This window comes from Gymnoscopelus braueri (genome assembly GCF_963280865.1).
Source record: "Gymnoscopelus braueri genome assembly, chromosome: 14".
Lineage (NCBI taxonomy): Eukaryota > Metazoa > Chordata > Actinopteri > Myctophiformes > Myctophidae > Gymnoscopelus > Gymnoscopelus braueri.
Window position 1 is genome coordinate 9,998,372 of NC_137619.1, and position 17,407 is coordinate 10,015,778.

At 39.2% G+C, this 17,407-nt stretch overlaps 1 protein-coding gene across 1 annotated transcript; it reads left to right on the top strand.

Annotated features, from left to right (window-relative positions):
* The first annotated feature begins 1,127 nt into the window (after positions 1 to 1,127).
* Positions 1,128 to 15,048, top strand: LOC308100444 (caspase-8-like). The gene is made up of 5 exons (XM_080449495.1): positions 1,128 to 1,214; positions 10,440 to 10,752; positions 10,933 to 11,038; positions 11,947 to 12,499; positions 12,964 to 15,048. Coding segments are annotated over exons 1-5 (1,107 nt in total). The 5' UTR covers positions 1,128 to 1,212; the 3' UTR covers positions 13,097 to 15,048.
* The last annotated feature ends 2,359 nt before the right edge of the window (positions 15,049 to 17,407 follow it).

The window sequence follows — 17,407 nt, forward strand, 5'->3', positions numbered from 1 at the left end:
GGGAGCGAGTATGAGAAATCAGAAAATGATTTTGATGCTTTTCACTATTGTACGGACAGCGGTTGAAACGCAGTCACTGATTAACCCGATCATTTTCTGATTTCTCATACTCGCTCCCTATGGGCCGAAGTCCAGACTGATAACGGGGAGGAACGTGACAGTGAATCCACGTTATCAGTCAGGCGAATGCCAGGCTAGCATTTCCCTGGCAGCTTTGATTTGAGCGTGCTCTCTCTTTTCACAATTCAGCTAAAGTCTTTTGGATTATTATTACAAAACATACATTAACCAGCCATATACTTTGGCTATTTGAAAATAGCAAATCTACAAGCTCACATTGCGTTGCGATGTGGCGCGTTGTGAGCTTACTATTTTCAAAGATTTGTATGAAGCGGGCCGTGATCCAACAGCCTACCCCTGCACAACTTCCTCTTCTAAATGTTTTGGACAGTGTATGTTATGACGTGTTGCTGTGCAAGCTGCAATGGTTTGACCGTGGAATTGACACCTTTATTAGGCTGTGTATGATTTGATTGAAAATGTATAGACAGTAGACACTGTAGCCTATAACTCGTATTGAGGGCTTGAGGAGCAGTGGTGGAAGAAGTACTCACATATTTTACTTAAATAAAAGTAGCAATACCACAACATAAAAATACTCTGTTAAGTAAAAGGCCTGTGTTCAAAATGTTACTTGAGTAAATAAACAAAAGCATTGGCATCAAAATATACTTAAAGTACCAAAAGTAAAAGTACAAAAAACAGATTTTCAAATAGCCTAGGGATAAAATAGGGCTAAAGTGGTTAATGTGTGTTTTATAATAATTTATATCTTAAAAGTACCTAGTAACTAAAGTTTTCAAATAATTGTTGTAGAGTAAAAGTACAATATTTGCCTATAGTGGAGTAGAAGTAAAAGTACTGAACATTTGAAATATTAAACTAAAGTGAAAATGCCTCAAAATTGTACTTAAGTACAGTACTTGAGTACATGTACTTAGTTAATTACACCACTGTTGAGGAGCAATATGTGTGTATGAGGTGTCACATTTCTTAAGGTCAAGGCCCCGCCTCCCCCCACTTTATCACTCTGTGATAAAGCGTCAGCGTTCAAAACCGAAAGCCTACCAAGAGCCTACAGATTACCTACCGCCGACCAGAGCTATATCTACCGCCTAATAACTTTGAGAACTTTGTTACCGCAGTAAGACCATGTAAGTCTCTTTTTTATATTACTGTATACATACCAATTGAATTGCACCTATCTGAGGATTCATAATGTTTTAAGTTAAACCAGTCTGTTGCTTTTTTTGGGTGGGGTCGCATGCAAATCATGTTGCACGTCTACACCGAGCACAAAAAATGGCTCAAAGGAAACATAAAACAATATATGAAACTAAAACTAAAAACTTTTTTTTAAATCCACTTTATCAAGGAAGGGCGCCCTCCCACCGCACTTTTATTTTACCTCTGGGGCTGAATCTGCCAATGCTTTGTCAATGCAAATGTGTGGATTCTTGGAAAAAAAATCTGCAAGACCATGAATCCACGCATTTGCATTGACAAAGCATTGGCAGATGCCGCCCCAGAGGTAAAATATAAGTGCGGTGGGGCCGTGCCCTAAGATGAGTTAGTTATGTGGAAAATAGGAAAGTGGGGACCCAGAAGGCAGACGGAGGCTCCTGTATTGGTGAACATTTCAGTTTTACTTTTCAAAAAAATATAGAGACAGATACAAAGGAGGACTGTATGACAAGGCCAAGGGAGGGATATGGCAGCGAGAAGGTTCAGGGGTTCTGAGACACATCAGGGGCCATACACAGCAAATTCCTCTATTTCCGAGTCAGTCAAGTCTGTCTATGGGATAATCAGGTAATTTTTTTCCCTATAGACATTAGGAACATATTGGTTCTCAGCACATATACTTTCAAATTAGGGATATTTACAAGACTTATTTACAGATTTACAATGTGTGTGTACTTGAGTTTCGCCATTGGCTGTATACACCACAGCCATAGACGCATACCTAAAAAGTCAAGGGAACGTGGTCACACACATGAAAAAAAAAATCATATATGCCAGTGGTTCTCAAACTATGGGTTGCGACAAAAAGCGGGAAGATGCAGTGTACAGTCGTGCATGAAAAAAAAAACAAACATTATGACCCCCACTTTATATGCCAGGGCTACCATGACTTTGTAGCCCTGGCATATACATGTGATTTGATTCATTCAGGTCAGGTAACCTGGAGACTCGTAATGGATACGTATGTTGTCAGAAGCATTTCTGCGCACGTTCTGGGACTACAAGGTCGGGGGGGGGGCTCATGTCAGCTGAGCTCTCTTCATTTACAGTTTCAGGGTGTGTTCTTTTCTATGGTCACAGTTAGTTTTAGAACCGATAGACTGAAATCTGTGTGTGTGTGTGTGTGTGTGTGTGTGTGTGGGGGGGGGGGGGGGGGGGGGGGTGGAGGGTGTGTGTGTGTGTGTGTGTGTGTGTGTGTGTGTGTGTGTGTGTGTGTGTGTGTGTGTGTGTGTGTGTGTGTGTGTGTGCGTGTGCGTGCGTGCGTGTGTGAGTGATCGAGAGAGAGAAACTGTGCTGCACTAAAGCAAACATCTTAACCACAAGCCTAAACGGGAATCCCCTTGGCCGGGGGATTTATTGGGCTTTTGTTCTTCAGGCATATGAGCATAATTATGTACCCGATGACACCGGGATGTTTACAGTTTAAGCATTTAGCAGACGCTCTTAATCCAGAGCGATTTAAAGTAAGCAAGGACACGAGATAATACATAATAATGCATAGAAATAGTAATCTAATAATAAAGTAATACACAAAAACCAATAATCTAATAATAACTAATACATACGTAAACCAAGAACCTATAATCAGCCTACATTTGAAACTATACACACTATAGGATGCCAGGTGAACAATGACATCTGCATCTGTCTACATAACATGGCTCATGGACTAGTGCATGAGCCAGACAAGATTTCATTATCAAATTAGTGGGAAAAACCATACCTATATTAAATTGTTTATAGGGTCAATATAAGTAAATTAATATGTGATAACCTTTCCACAGGAGCAGCTTTTTCATATTTAAAAAAATAAAGAAAGTTATCACAATGAAACGTCCCACGTTGATTACTTACATGAAGACAATGATTTATTGTATTACAAGTTTTCTGAAATTATAGATTTAAATATGCAAATTAGGCATTATATAGGAAAATATGCCCGAATTTGCATATCTTTCCAGAATCAACATTGGAACATTGGATAAGCCAGAGTCAACATTATTATTTCATTTTGTTTACATGTTAGAGTCAAAGGTTTTTAACCAGGGAATATTCAATATCTATATGTATCACTCTATAAATAAGAAAATACTGCCATCAAAAAAATGCTTTGTTGTTTTGGTGGCAAAAATCTTTTTTTTAATTTATTTTTTACCTTTTTATACACCTCAAGTCAAAATTAACTAATGACTTTGTTTCATAATACAGAGAGTTTGAAGGACCAAATGATCAGTTTATCAAGTAAGATGAGTTAGTTATGTGGAAAAGTATAAGGAAAGTGGGGACCCAGAAGGCAGACGGAGGTTCTTGTATTGGTGTAGTTTTACTTTTCAAAAAAATATAGAGACAGATACAAAGGCGGAGTATATGACAAAGCCAAGGGAGGGATATGGCAGGGAGAAGGTTCAGGGGTTCTGGGACACATCAGGGGCCATACACAGCAAATTCAGTCCTCATTTCCGAGTCAGTCAAATCTGTCTCTGTGATAATCTGGTCCTTTTTTCCCCTATGAACATTAGGAACATGTTGGTTCTCAGCACATACTTTCAAATTGGGGATATTTACAATACTTATTTAAAGATTTACAATGTGTGTGTACTTGAGTTTCGCCATTGGCTGCATACACCACAGCCATAGACGCATACCTAAAAAGTCATGGGAACGTGGTCACACACATGAAAACAATTATATCATATATCCCAGCTATCCCAAACTATGGGTCGCGACAAAAAGCGGGAAGATGCAGTGTCAGAAGCATTTCTGCGCACGTTCTGGGACTACAAGGTCGGGGGGTGGGGGCTCATGATAGGTGAGCTCTCTTCATTTACAGTTTCAGGGTGTTCTTTTCTACGGTCACAGTCAGTTTTAGAACAGATAGAATGACATCCGTGTGTGTGTGTGTGTGTGTGTGTGTGTGTGTGTGTGTGTGTGTGTGTGTGTGTGTGTGTGTGTGTGTGTGTGTGTGTGTGTGTGTGTGTGTGTGTGTGTGTGTGTGTGTGTGTGTGTGTGTGTGTGTGTGTGTGTGTGTGCGTGCGGTTGGGTGGGTGGGCGGGAAACTGTGCTGCACTAAAGCAAGTCTAAACGGGAATCCCCTTGGGCTTTTGTTTTTCAGACATAATGAGTATGTACCCGATGACACCGGGATGTTTACAGTTTAGGCATTTAGCAGACACTCTTAATCCAGAGTGAATTACAGTAAGCAAGGACACAAGATAATACTTCATAATACATCAATAATACATCAAATGCATAGAAATAGTAATCTAATAATACATAAGTAAACCTATAATTGAATAATAACTAATACATACATAAACCAAGAACCTATCATCAGCCTACATTTGAAACTATACACACTATAGGATGCCAGGTGAACAATGACCTGGCATCTGTCTACATAACATGCTATCTAAGTTACATTTTAGTCTTTGCATAATCCTGCAACGCAAGGGATACGTTGTGCTGAGTGGGAATTCGGTTGGACTAACTGAGCCACCTAACCACAATTTCTCAAATGGAGGGGGGGGGGGGGGGGGTATACAAGCTCACAACGCATCACATTTTATTAAAAAAAACAATAGCAAGTGCTACCAAATTATTCTAATTATTTTTTTGTCCAAAATGTCCAAAATGTCTTATGCCCAAAATTGGGATGCCAGGAGTAGTGGTTAGCTATTCTGAAGAAAACCTGGTCATCCACTGTATACGGCGTCCGCCTTTTTCCCTATACAGATAACGTTGCCGTACCCTCCCCGTCCGCCTCGACTCCCAAATTGGGGATATTTACAAGACTTATTTTAAAATTATTCGATTTGTGTGCAAAATCTTGTATTAAAAAGCCATTTAAGCATATATGGAAGTATTTCCAATCAATTCCCCATACTTGAATTGTGCAGAAAAGTGTCCTCATAGGTCTCTACACAATAATGGCTCAAAAGTTGATAATATATTTAATGTAACTATTAGCGTGTGATAATATAGGGGTCCACATATTCAATGCATGTTAACTAACACAAATAAAGCTACTAGTCTGCAATGGTTATCATGGGAAATTGTGAAGTAGAAATGTACAGCAAGTTAAAAAACTCACACCTAGCTTTGCCCACCATTTGATAACCATAGCTCAATTTTAGGACTCTGGCTCATGTTATCACATTAACATAATGTTTCTGAGTTACATGTTACCACTCAAATTAAAGCTTAGAATGGTGAGCAGTTTTAGGAACATGTTGGTTCTCAGTACACGGTGACAAATGGTGATATTTACTAGCCTTATTTTAAAATTATTGTATTTATGTGCAAAATCATTGCCAGGGGTTTCCTAAAACATGTAAGGGCAGTGGCACCCGAAGTCACAGCACAGATAACTGAAAATGTCAAAATAATCAAAATAGCACACAATAGAAAAGGGGATACCACCACACTGGAGCGGGCGTCGCCTGGTCCCGACCTGGGGCCCCAGCACCAGAACTACACAGAGAGAACATAAATTAATATGGCACACAGGCACAGGATATGGCATCAGATTAAAATACACATTCAATATTATCAGGCAGTGATATAGGCGACCGGAGGTTTCACGCAACATAATTGGTTAACCAAAACGAGCCCAAATAGTCCATGAGCCAGACAAGATTTCATTATCGAAAGAGTGGGCAAAACCATACCTATATTAAATTGTTCATAGGGTCAATACGAGTAAATAAATATATGATAACCTCTCCAGGAGCAGCTTTTTCATGGTTATCACACATTTTGTTATTTTCCCCATACGTACATGACAGGTGAAAAAATGACTTAAATGATTTAAAAAAGAGTTATCATAATGAAACTTCCTGAGTTGATTACTTACATGAAGACAATGATTTATCGTATTACAAGTTTTCTGAAATTGTATATTTAAATATGCAAATGAGGCATTAGGAAAATATGCCTGAATTTGTATAACTTTCCAGAATCAACATTGGAACATTGGACAAAGCCAGAGTCAACATTCTTATTTCATTTTGTTAAGATGTTGGAGTCAAACGTTTTTAACGAGGGAATATTCAATATCTGGCTCAATTTTGGGGCTCGGGCTCATGGACTAAATGCCTAATTTGCATATTTAAATACACAATTTCAGAAAACTTGTAATACAATAAATCATTGTCTTCATGTAAGTAATCAACTGGGGAAGTTTCATTATGATAACTATTTTTTAAATGTTGTAACTTTTTCACCTGTCATGTACGTATGGGGAAAATAACAAAATGTGTGATAACCATGAAAAAGCTGCTCCTGTGGAAAGGTTATCATATATTTATTTACTCGTATTGACCCTATGAACAATTTAATATAGGTTTGGTTTTGCCCACTCTTTCGATAATCATTGCTCAATTTTGGGGCTCTGGCTCATGGACTAAAAGCAAGGGCTGATGGTCAGTGGTGAAGCTACATCATAATCCAGGCAAAGCAGCAGTAAGTTTCCCCGGCCCTGAAATAACAAGCGGCCGTGTTAACCTACTTAATACTGACATTCAATAAAGAAACAAAGACTAGACTAGAGAGACTGACAGTAAACCTACCACACTTGCAAAGGCGGAGTGCACAGTTTGCACTGCCCGCAGGGGCGGAGACCAGGTAGTAGAAAGCGACTTTTATGTGTGGTGAGATGACACACACACACACACACACACAAGGTTTAGGGGAACCCCACCAGGAAATGCTGTAGCACACAGGGGCTAAAATGACAACAAGCGGCCACTGTCAAGTTCAAGACCAATATATAATATAAAGGCGATTACTTAACAGATAGTGACAGAGACACATACCTGCACTGGTGGATAACAGGACAACAAAACTGAAGCCCAACAGGCCAGTTTTGGTTGAGACTGAGGATAACGGAGCTTGTTAGACTACTGTTAAAATTAAGTGTATTTAATAATAAAGCAGTAAGTTAAAATAATTACAGATTAAATATAGAAATGTACTTAACAGAGATCTCTGGGCTCCCACTAACTGTCCTTAACGGCAACAAGTTGCTTCGAGTTCAGTTCAATGAGGTCTGAGCCCCGCTACGTTCCCCTGGAGCCTTTATATATGTCCTATATATGTTATAATAAAAAGTTGTCCATAGAAGTCATCAACAGGAGTCGCTGTTGGTCCACCATAGTTCTTCATCAGGGCGGGCAGATGGGCCTCATCCCTGTGCTGATTTGCGAGCTGAATCATGACCTTGGATCCCACAGGTTGAGTCCAGCCACCTGTGGAATGCACATTCTCCCTACAGATAGCAGTCTAAGCATCTACTGTCTCAATGCATCGGCCTGGAATTGAGAGATAGCACCCAGAGTTTCGCTATGCAAGCAGAAAATGCAGTTTTCTAAAGTTAATGTTAGACAGTGGACAAGTACATGCATATAAACATATTTAGCACAATAAATCTACTTCTAAGAATATCATACTAACAGAGCTATAATGATTTCATAGGGTAATAATGTATTTTCTTTGGGTGTATATATGAACAACAATGAAACAATAGTAATTAGGACACACATATGCTTTTAGTCTAATACCAACTGCTAATAACTAAAGCTTAAAAAGGATATAAGTTGCCAACAAGCTGGCACTGTCCCTAAACGCTATTCTGCTAACCGCTCTGCATTATGCCGATTCCATTATTTGCGCACAGATGTTGTTGCTATATCCCCAAAATTGCTATTCTGCCCACACACCTTTTGGGAAAGTGCTCAGTGGACTCTAAAACCACCCGCAGTGCCAACTTGGTCTAGTAGAGCGCACAAGCTGCAATGGATTTCTGGAGACGGCCAGGACGCACAGCGCACACACCTCTCTCTACTAGGCTATTATTGTCAACAAATCTATGTGATTCTAATTTTCCTATAATCAGCAGAAGGGAGGGTGTCAATTGTGTTTATATAAGATGATAGATAGCCTATTTAAAGAAGACAATTTGTGCATCGTGCAATAGAATGCTCCTATTTACACACGTCAGTTTTATTCATCGATTGCGCAGGAAATAATGAACTGATCACAAAAATATAAAATTCTCTCTAATCAGTAACGTGTAGGTGATACATACATATGTCTATCAAATGTGGTTTTTTGAAAGGCAATCAAAGGCTAGAGCGCAACCCAACGTCGGGTGTATATTTTCCATATAAAATCCCCACAGTGCGGCTGCAGAGCTGAAGATCTGTGTTGCCAGAATTTGCGAGAAATAAGCAAACAGGTCTACGAAAACAAGCCCAAAAGAAGCCACTATAATAGGCCACATGAGCAGCTTCAAACCTATATATGTCGTCCAATAAACAATGTGCATATTATATATGTTGGCTATTTGAAAATAGACAATCTACAAGCTCACAACCGTTCTACCATTATTTACAAGCAACTTCAGAAAAACAAGCCCAATGTGGCTCATAATAATCAGACCAGGCAACACTGCAGACAGGGAGATAATGGGGATAATGGCTAGCGCAGTCTTCTCTTAAAGGTAATGGCATCTGGCACGGTGATTGGTTTTATCAATGTAACGCCCAAACCACACCTATGCATAATGTAACAGGTAGTGCAGGTGTTTTGCGGGTAAGGCAGGTGTCCCATAATAGCAACTTTTGCGGGGGAACGCCCCTTGCCTTGTCCTAAATCCGATATTAGTGGCTTTAGCAACTTCGGCCTAGAATAGGGCCCATAGTGTTATTTTCTTTCTGTTGTTTTTTGTTTGTATATGATATTTGTTCTGTATTTTTGTGTTGATATTTGAACTGTTTGGTGGTACTACATATGTCTATGAATTGAATTCCAAGGGCCCTATTCCATGTGAAAACGATCCGTTTATGCCGTCCACACGACGACGTATAAACAGAGTTTTAAAAAATCTACACTGTGGCCAGTAGTGATGCGCGGGTTGACCCGAAACCCGCGGTCAACCCGCGGCGCGGGTGGGTCGAGTCAGAATTTCAGAGGCAATTATGCGGGCTGCTGGTGAGCGGGTCAGCCTCTCTCACACGCAAAAAATATGTCATGAAAAAACCCGACCCGCGCATCAATAGTGGCCAGAGTTCTCGAAAAGATGCGTTTACATGGGCCAAAAATGCCCATGTAAACACAGATGACAGTGAGTGAACTGACAATTTAAGGACTTTTAAGACCTTTTTAATACCAAAAAAGACCATTACTGCATCAAAAGGAGGGAGGAATTCACCCAAAAATTACTTATTTCCTAACAATAATTTATGGAGATTTCTTCTTTTTGTCGCATTCCAAAGCCAATAATTTGATGACCGGCAGAGTCTTCGGTAGGAGACACAAAGAGTTTCCTACTCCTACTGACCGATGATCCGGTCATAAAATTATTGGCTTAGGAATGCGACAAAAACAAAAAAACTCTCCATGAATTCGAGGCTTCATGGGTGTGTAATTGATAGGAAATATGTCATTTTTTTCGGTGAACTACTCCTTTAAACATTGACCAAATTGTCAAATAATGTATAAGAAAGAGGAAAAAAGTGTGTAAATAGCCAATCTACAAGCTCAAAACGCTGTTCAAAAGGCATTGTGAGCTTGTAGATCTGCTATTTTCACAATATTTATCTGTGGAACTGAGTCAAACAAAATATAATGCCTCAACTCCTACATTCCAAGGGCTTGTCAGGGTGGGGGGTCCCCAGTTCAAATATGATTATTTTGCGGGGTCACGACCTGAAAAGGTTGAGAACCACTCCTGTAGATAACCAACATTACAAACAACCAACAGTAAGAGCATGAGCGTAGTGCCATAGCATCCAAACTCCCCCATGTAACCCCCCCAAACGCATATAAATAGCTACGTTTATAAAAAAAATACCCGGGTACGTGTGGACGGGACCTGACTGTGACTGACATCTGGTACTGACATTTAAATAAATTATACAGGTAGATAATGAAAAGATCTAGGCTGTATCTTTATAAAAAAGAAAAAAGAAAGTGCCTCGGACATGGACAAGTCTTGCCACGGACACGTTTGTACGGACATGTGGATGACCCCTAAAACAATTATACACACTTCAGGAAGTTACATCCATGGGATTTACATTTCAAAACGACTGTATCTTCAATAATTTATTTTTTAACACTGTTCCTCTCTTCAGGTTCAGCATGACAGCCAAAGATAAAATTGTGCGTAGAAAAACACTCCTACAAGATATTCTGTCTGGAGACGACACACTCATCATTGACACAGCACAGGAGAAGCAGCTTATAACCGATCGGGAACAAAGAAATCTGATCTACATGAACAAGACCACTGGAGAAGACAAAATCTGCGGACTTATGGACAAGATTATTGGAAAAGGAGAAAGCACGTGCAAAGCCTTCCTGGACATGCTTCAAACTGATACCATCAAGAAGACTTTACCTAAGCTGAAGGATATACAGTGGGACGAAGGACAGGAGGCAGTATGTGTAAGTAAAAGTAGTGAAACATTCACAAAAAACAACAATAACATTATTTATAAAATTAATTATAAAAACTCCTTTTGCATACAGATAGTAGTAACTTTGTATTTTGGTCTGATTAGTCCTGGAGCATGTACCATTGTGTATAAAGTGCAAAACCTAAAAATCTCTCTTTGCTGTTTTTAGGACGATCAGTACAAGTTGACCAGTAAACCTACAGGTCTCTGTCTGATCATGAACAATGAGATCTTTGACCACTCTTCACCTAGAGCTGGAACAAACCAGGATGCTGGTATGAATGTTGTTTGGCTGCTATGGCACTTACGCTCATGCTTTTACTGTTGGTTGTTTGTAATGTTGGTTATCTACAGGAGTGGTTCTCAACCTTTTCAGGCCGTGAAACCGCAAAATAATCATATTTGAACTGGGGACCCCCCACCCTGACAAGCACTTGGAATTGTAGGAGTTTAGGCATTACATTTTGCTTGACTCAGTTCCACAGATAAATATTGTGAAAATAGAAGATCTACGAGCTCACAACCCCTTTTGAACTGTGTTTTGATCTTATAGATCGGCTATTTACACACCTTTTGCCTCTTTCTTATATTATTTGACAATTTGGTCAATGTTTAAAGGAGTAGTTCACCCAAAAACGTACTTATTTCCTATCAATTACACACACCATGAAGCCTTGAATTCATGGAGAGTTTTTAGTTTTTGTCGCATTCCTAAGCCAATAATTTTATGACCGGGTCATTGGTCAGTAGGAGTAGGAGACTCTTTGTGTCTCCTACCGGAGACTCTGCCCGGCATCAAATTATTGGCTTTGGAATGCGACAAAAAACTAAGAATCTCCATAAACTATTTTTTTGGGTGAACTACTCCTTTTGATGCAGTAATTCTTTTATTTTTTGTATTAAAAAGGTCTTAAAAGTCCTTAAATTGTCAGTTCACTCACTGTCATCTGGGGACCCCCCCAAAATACTGTGGGTACCCCCCTGGGGTTCCCGACCCACGGGTTGGGAACCACTGATCTACAGATCCTTCTATGGTCGTAAACTGCTCTTCACAAACAATTTAAAATCTAAAATGTAAACATGAGAAGTACAGTAAATGCTATGCTTTAATGGAAGTGTTTCTTTGGAGGTTGAACATTAATGAGTTTGTTTGTTTGTTTGATTGTTTTGTCCTGCCCTGTAGTTGATTTGGGACGTACATTCAGCAAGCTGGGCTTCAGAGTGCTGATGTTTAAAGACCAAACCAAGAGCCAAATGGAGGAGACACTGAAACTCCTGTCTTCTTTGAAGAACCCCACCGAGCTACTGATGTACGGCAAAGTATATGAATGGTCCAGAGACGAGTTCACCGACTTTAATGTTGACGATCCTCCACAGCATGGAGATGCCTTCGTTTGCTGCGTCATGAGTCACGGAGACAAGGGCCGTGTCTCAGGGACCGACGAGGAGTGCCTCTGCATTGATGACATCACTACGAAGTTCAATGGGGTGAATTGCCCCCTCCTTGACAAAAAGCCCAAGGTGTTCTTCATCCAGGCCTGCCAGAAAGAGAGGAAGGGTCAGCCTGGGGGTCAAGCAGACAACTCATCTTCTGGGATGGTTGTGAAAGCAGAAGCAGGAGCAGATTGCCTGGTCGCCGTGGCCACTGTGGAGAATTATGCGGCAACCAGACACACAATAAATGGAACCTGGTTCATGCAGTGTTTGTGTAAACAACTACAAGAGCTGTGTCCCAGGTAGCTCTCAAAATCATAATTAAGAATATGACGCAGACATAAATATAAACTGACACATGAAGATATTATTATGGCATTGGTTCTCAAAGTGGGTCCAGGTGTCCTTGAGGTGGTTCCAGGGGGTCCACAGCAAAATTTGTTAATACCCCATCACAAAGATTTGAAGCACTTTTTCCATTTGTTTGTTGGCTATTCAAAAATAGCATGTACTACATAGATAGTTTAACTGATCATAATTGAAACAAGTGCCAGGCGTGTTGTGACGTTAAAGTTGTTGGCGTCTTCTGAATGTGGTGTGTGTGTTTGTTACAGTGGCGTTGACCTCATGATCATTCTGTGTGTGTGTGTGTGTGTGTGTGTGTGTGTGTGTGTGTGTGTGTGTGTGTGTGTGTGTGTGTGTGTGTGTGTGTGTGTGTGTGTGTGTGTGTGTGTGTGTGTGTGTGTGTGTGTGTGTGTTGTTACAGTGGTGTTGACCTCATGACCATTCTCTATCGGGTCCATGACGAGGTGTCCCAGAAGGGGGCGTGTGGGGGCACGCAGATGCCTGAAGCTAGGAAGGTCACCCTGAGGAAGAAGCTGGTGTTCAAGACCATCTGACTCCAATTGACTCCAATTGATTCCAAACGACTGAGCGCCAGAGGTGGAAAGTAACTAAATGCATTTACTCAAGTACTGTACTTTAAGTAAAAGTTTGAGGTATTCTTTTTTTACTTTACTGGAGTATTTCCAATTTTCAATAATTTTACTTAGGCTATACTCCACTATACATCTCAAAAGCAAATATTTGTACTCCACTATCATTATTTGAAAACTTTAGTTACTAATAGTTACTTTGTAGATGTTGATTATGATTACAGAACCATCTCACAAAGCATACTTTTGTGCTTTTACTCAAGTAAATTTTCAATACCAAACTTGTACTTGTGACAGACTACTTCTACAAGAGGGTATTGAAAGGTTGTTAAAGTGAAAGGTTGTTGTTGACGGGCATTTTTATATCTCAGGCCAAAAGATAAAGAGTATTTTAGATAATACCATTGAACAGGTGAATGAGATAAGTTGTATACATGGGTCAATCATCTCAGCTAATATCATGTAATTATACACACACAAGCTTCGTTCATGTGTTTGATTTTTATTAAACACTTAATTTTAACATTAGGGTAACCCTAACCCTAAATAAATATAAAGTATACACACACACACACACACACACACACACACACACACACACACACACACACACACACACACACACACACACACACACACACACACACACACACACACACACACACACACACACACACACACACACACACACACACACACAGATTAGAGGATCATCAATATTAATATGTGTGGTAAACATCGGATTAAAACTTTAAATAATCCAGTAAATTATGTGATAATAAATGTGATCCTGAGACCAAAATCTTTGAACTCCTGGACATTCCCAAAACATGTAAGTGCTCAGGCAAAGGACATAAAGTACATAAGGGACCCTCTTGGTGCTAAAATCTGTATCAATTTGTAGCAAATAATCTGGGTGATTGTAATTGAGATAAATTATGGAAATGCTTCATAATCTTAGAATCAATATTTCCATAACATTTTAGATCTATGTTCCACATTGTTGTAATTGCTATATAATTTGTTCGCTACCTACTGTGTCCTACCGAGTTTAAACACAATTTATTTTGTTGTTATTGTTTGTTTCAATATATTATTATTATTATTATTATTTTTAACTTTTCCCCCTTTTAGCAAACTTTATAGTCTCCACAGTGGTGGGCAGGATATTTTCCCCTGTGCCACCCAGGCATCCCTATTGATTTGTCTTAATAATAACCACAGGTTAAAGCTGCACTATGTCACTTTGTTTTTCATAAATAAAATATAATTTTGTCCAATCTGTATGGTAGAGTATGTTAAAGGTATAGTTCACCCCAAAAAATCTTTTTTTCTATCGATTAGTCTGATTAGATGTGTCTCCTACTGGAACCGCTGCCGGTCATAAAATTCTTGGCTTAGGAATGCGACAAAAACTAAAAAATATCCATGAATTCAAGTCTCCATGGGATGACTATAATCAATAGAAAAAAAGTCATTTAGGGGGTGAACTATCCCTTTAAAACATCATAACCTATGCAATTGGGGTGATTGTATTTGGTCTCCCTGCTCTTCTATTAAGACATTTAGATCGTGTCAAAGGTCATGTCTCACCTAGACACAGGATCTGACACATATTTTTACCTGATGGTCAAGATTACATTTTATCCCCTGAGCAAGCAGGCAGGCTCTATTAGCTCAATTAGCTAGCACTTGTGCAGGAAACTGAGTTCAAATCCGGGGTAGAAGAGCAAAGTTACCTAGTGCAGCTTTAAGTGTATTTTGACTGTTCAGAAAAGTGCTATACACGTTTGATGCATTATCATTAATACTTTGAATATTGCTGTACATGCCTGTTAAGACAATGTCTTGGTATAAGCTGTGATATATGCCTTAAGTTCGACACACAATTTTCTGAGAATAAAATACTTATTTTACTCAATCTTTGAATGTTTTTATTTGATTGTACTGAAAGTTGCATTGTGAAGTGAATGCTATATTCAAGCCAGTCAAGATTCATAATGGCTGTATTGTTCAACTGAGACATTGATTTGGTTTCATTTAACTAGTTTAACGCACATTAAGTAAGATCATAGATTACGCACTTTATACCAGGGGTCTTCAACGGTTCTTCGGGCCAAGGACCCCTTATAGATGAGACAGAGATGAAGCAGGGACCCCCACTACATATTGCATAACATTGTGTTGCAGAATACACTTTTTTCAGAGATTTCATAGATGGCTTCATAGACTTGTTTGACAGCACTGTCATGGGTCATCAGTGTTTTGTAAGTAAACCTGTCTCTGTACTTGGTCTGCTCCTTTTTCCCTCTACACCAAATCTCTTCACTGTAAATAGCCGAGCATGTGAGCATGTAGATCTACTATTTACGATGATACTAGGGTTCAAGTGGTTAATATGAAGAAAAAAGTTCCTATCAAAAAGATTTGGCGGCCCCCTGTTGAAGACCCATACTTTATAGCATTGGTTCTCAACGTGCAGGTCCAGGACCCTCAGGGGTTCTTGGCAGGGTACCAGGGGGTCCCCAGAAAAATGAGTTATAGCGTTACAATCATTTTAACCACTTTAACCATATCCCTTGGCTATTCAAAAATAGCAGATCTCCAAGCTCATAGCACATGAACTTGTAGATCTTGCTATGTTTGAAAAATGTTGTATAGGTGTGCAAATCTTTGAATATATATATTATTTTTAAAGCAAACATTTTCAACACAAATCTTCTCTTCTGGGGGTCCCTGGCACAAAACATTTTTAGATGCGGGTCCGCGGCCAAATAAATATCAATTTGGGGGTCCTTGACATGAAAAAGTTTGAGAACCAGTGCTATCAGAATATAGTGCTTTAACCTTTTAACAAAAATATTTTCGTTTTAACCAAAAACTTATTATTATTTTAAATCTACTTGTGCATGGCTTATTTGTGAAACTATAAGGGGGATAAATTCATTAAACTGAAACCAAAATAGTAAAAGGTTAAATAAAGACTAAAAACTTACTACAAAGAAATATAAATACATACAATAATGTTCATCGTTTTTTATTCATTTTGACATCTTTTGTCATCCATTCTATTATCCTACCGTTTCAGCTCCTCTAAATCAAGGCATTCCTTGAAAATAAAAAATGAAAAACTAAATAAAAACTAAACAAAATAAACAACTTAAATCATATTGAAATGTAATGAATAAAATGACTATGTCCTGCTCTCAGTGCACACAGTAGCGTTTCCGCCAGAGGGCGACATGGTGCTATCATCTGCTATTGGGCGCGTTCGAAAATACAGCACTGAGCGCACTGGCCAATACAAACTAATAGGCGAGTGTGCTCCGGTGCGTAATTTCCGAACGCACCCATTGACTTCTGCAGTGTTGCCATGTCTGCTTAGTATAAGCGACTTTGGGCTTATTTTTCTGTGACGTTGCTTGTGAAATACTGCAACTGCAGCGGTTTGTTTCTAAACAAGTATAGTTGTTTATTTGGGCTTGTTTGTAAAGTGTAGTTGTTTATTGCACCCTGTATTTTTTTAATTCTGTAAAGCACTTTGAATTGCCCTGGTGTATGAAAAGTGCTATATAAATAAAGTTGCCTTGCCTTGCCTTTATTTGGGCTTATTTATAAAGTATAGTTGTTTATTTGGGCTTGTTTGTAAAGTGTAGTTGTTTATAAGTATAGTTGCTTATTTGGGCTTGTTTCACAATTTTCTAATTATTTTAAACAGTGGTTCTGAAATATTTTCATGTCATGGACGGTGGACCCCCACATTAATATGTATTATTAATATATGTCCCCCATCTGAAAATGTTTTGCCAGGGAGCCCCGTACCAGATTTGTTAAAATGTTTCAAAGATATTCCAAATATTCCACATTTTATTGCAAGAGTTTTTGAAAATAGCAGATCTACAAGCTCACAACGCCTGGCGATGCAGGTTTAAAGTGCTTATGTCACGTGGCTTCTTTTGGGCTAGCCCCTACGGAACCTCTCCCTCCGCTAAGTAGCTCCGAGATGAGGTCCCTCGTCGGTTCCTGCCGTTTGCGGTCGACATTGTCGCACATTTTCCACTTTACATGTTTCTTACCCCTTTCTGCACATCGTATCCAAAAAGCAAAGCATTTGCGCCACTCTCTCAGATGTTTTAAGTTCTAGCGGAACATAACAGCTTCCAACGAGTTGAAGAAAGTATTTAATTTGCCTCGGTTTTCATCCGGTTACATGTTTTTAAGACATTGCGCAAGAGTTGCGCCAGTAGAGATAACATTACTGATTACCCTACTGGT

Coding starts and splice junctions, on each gene's coding strand:
- LOC308100444 (XM_080449495.1), top strand. Junction 10,753..10,932: donor AAGGACAGGAGGCAGTATGT/GTAAGTAAAAGT, acceptor TGCTGTTTTTAG/GACGATCAGTACAAGTTGAC. Junction 11,039..11,946: donor TGGAACAAACCAGGATGCTG/GTATGAATGTTG, acceptor CCTGCCCTGTAG/TTGATTTGGGACGTACATTC.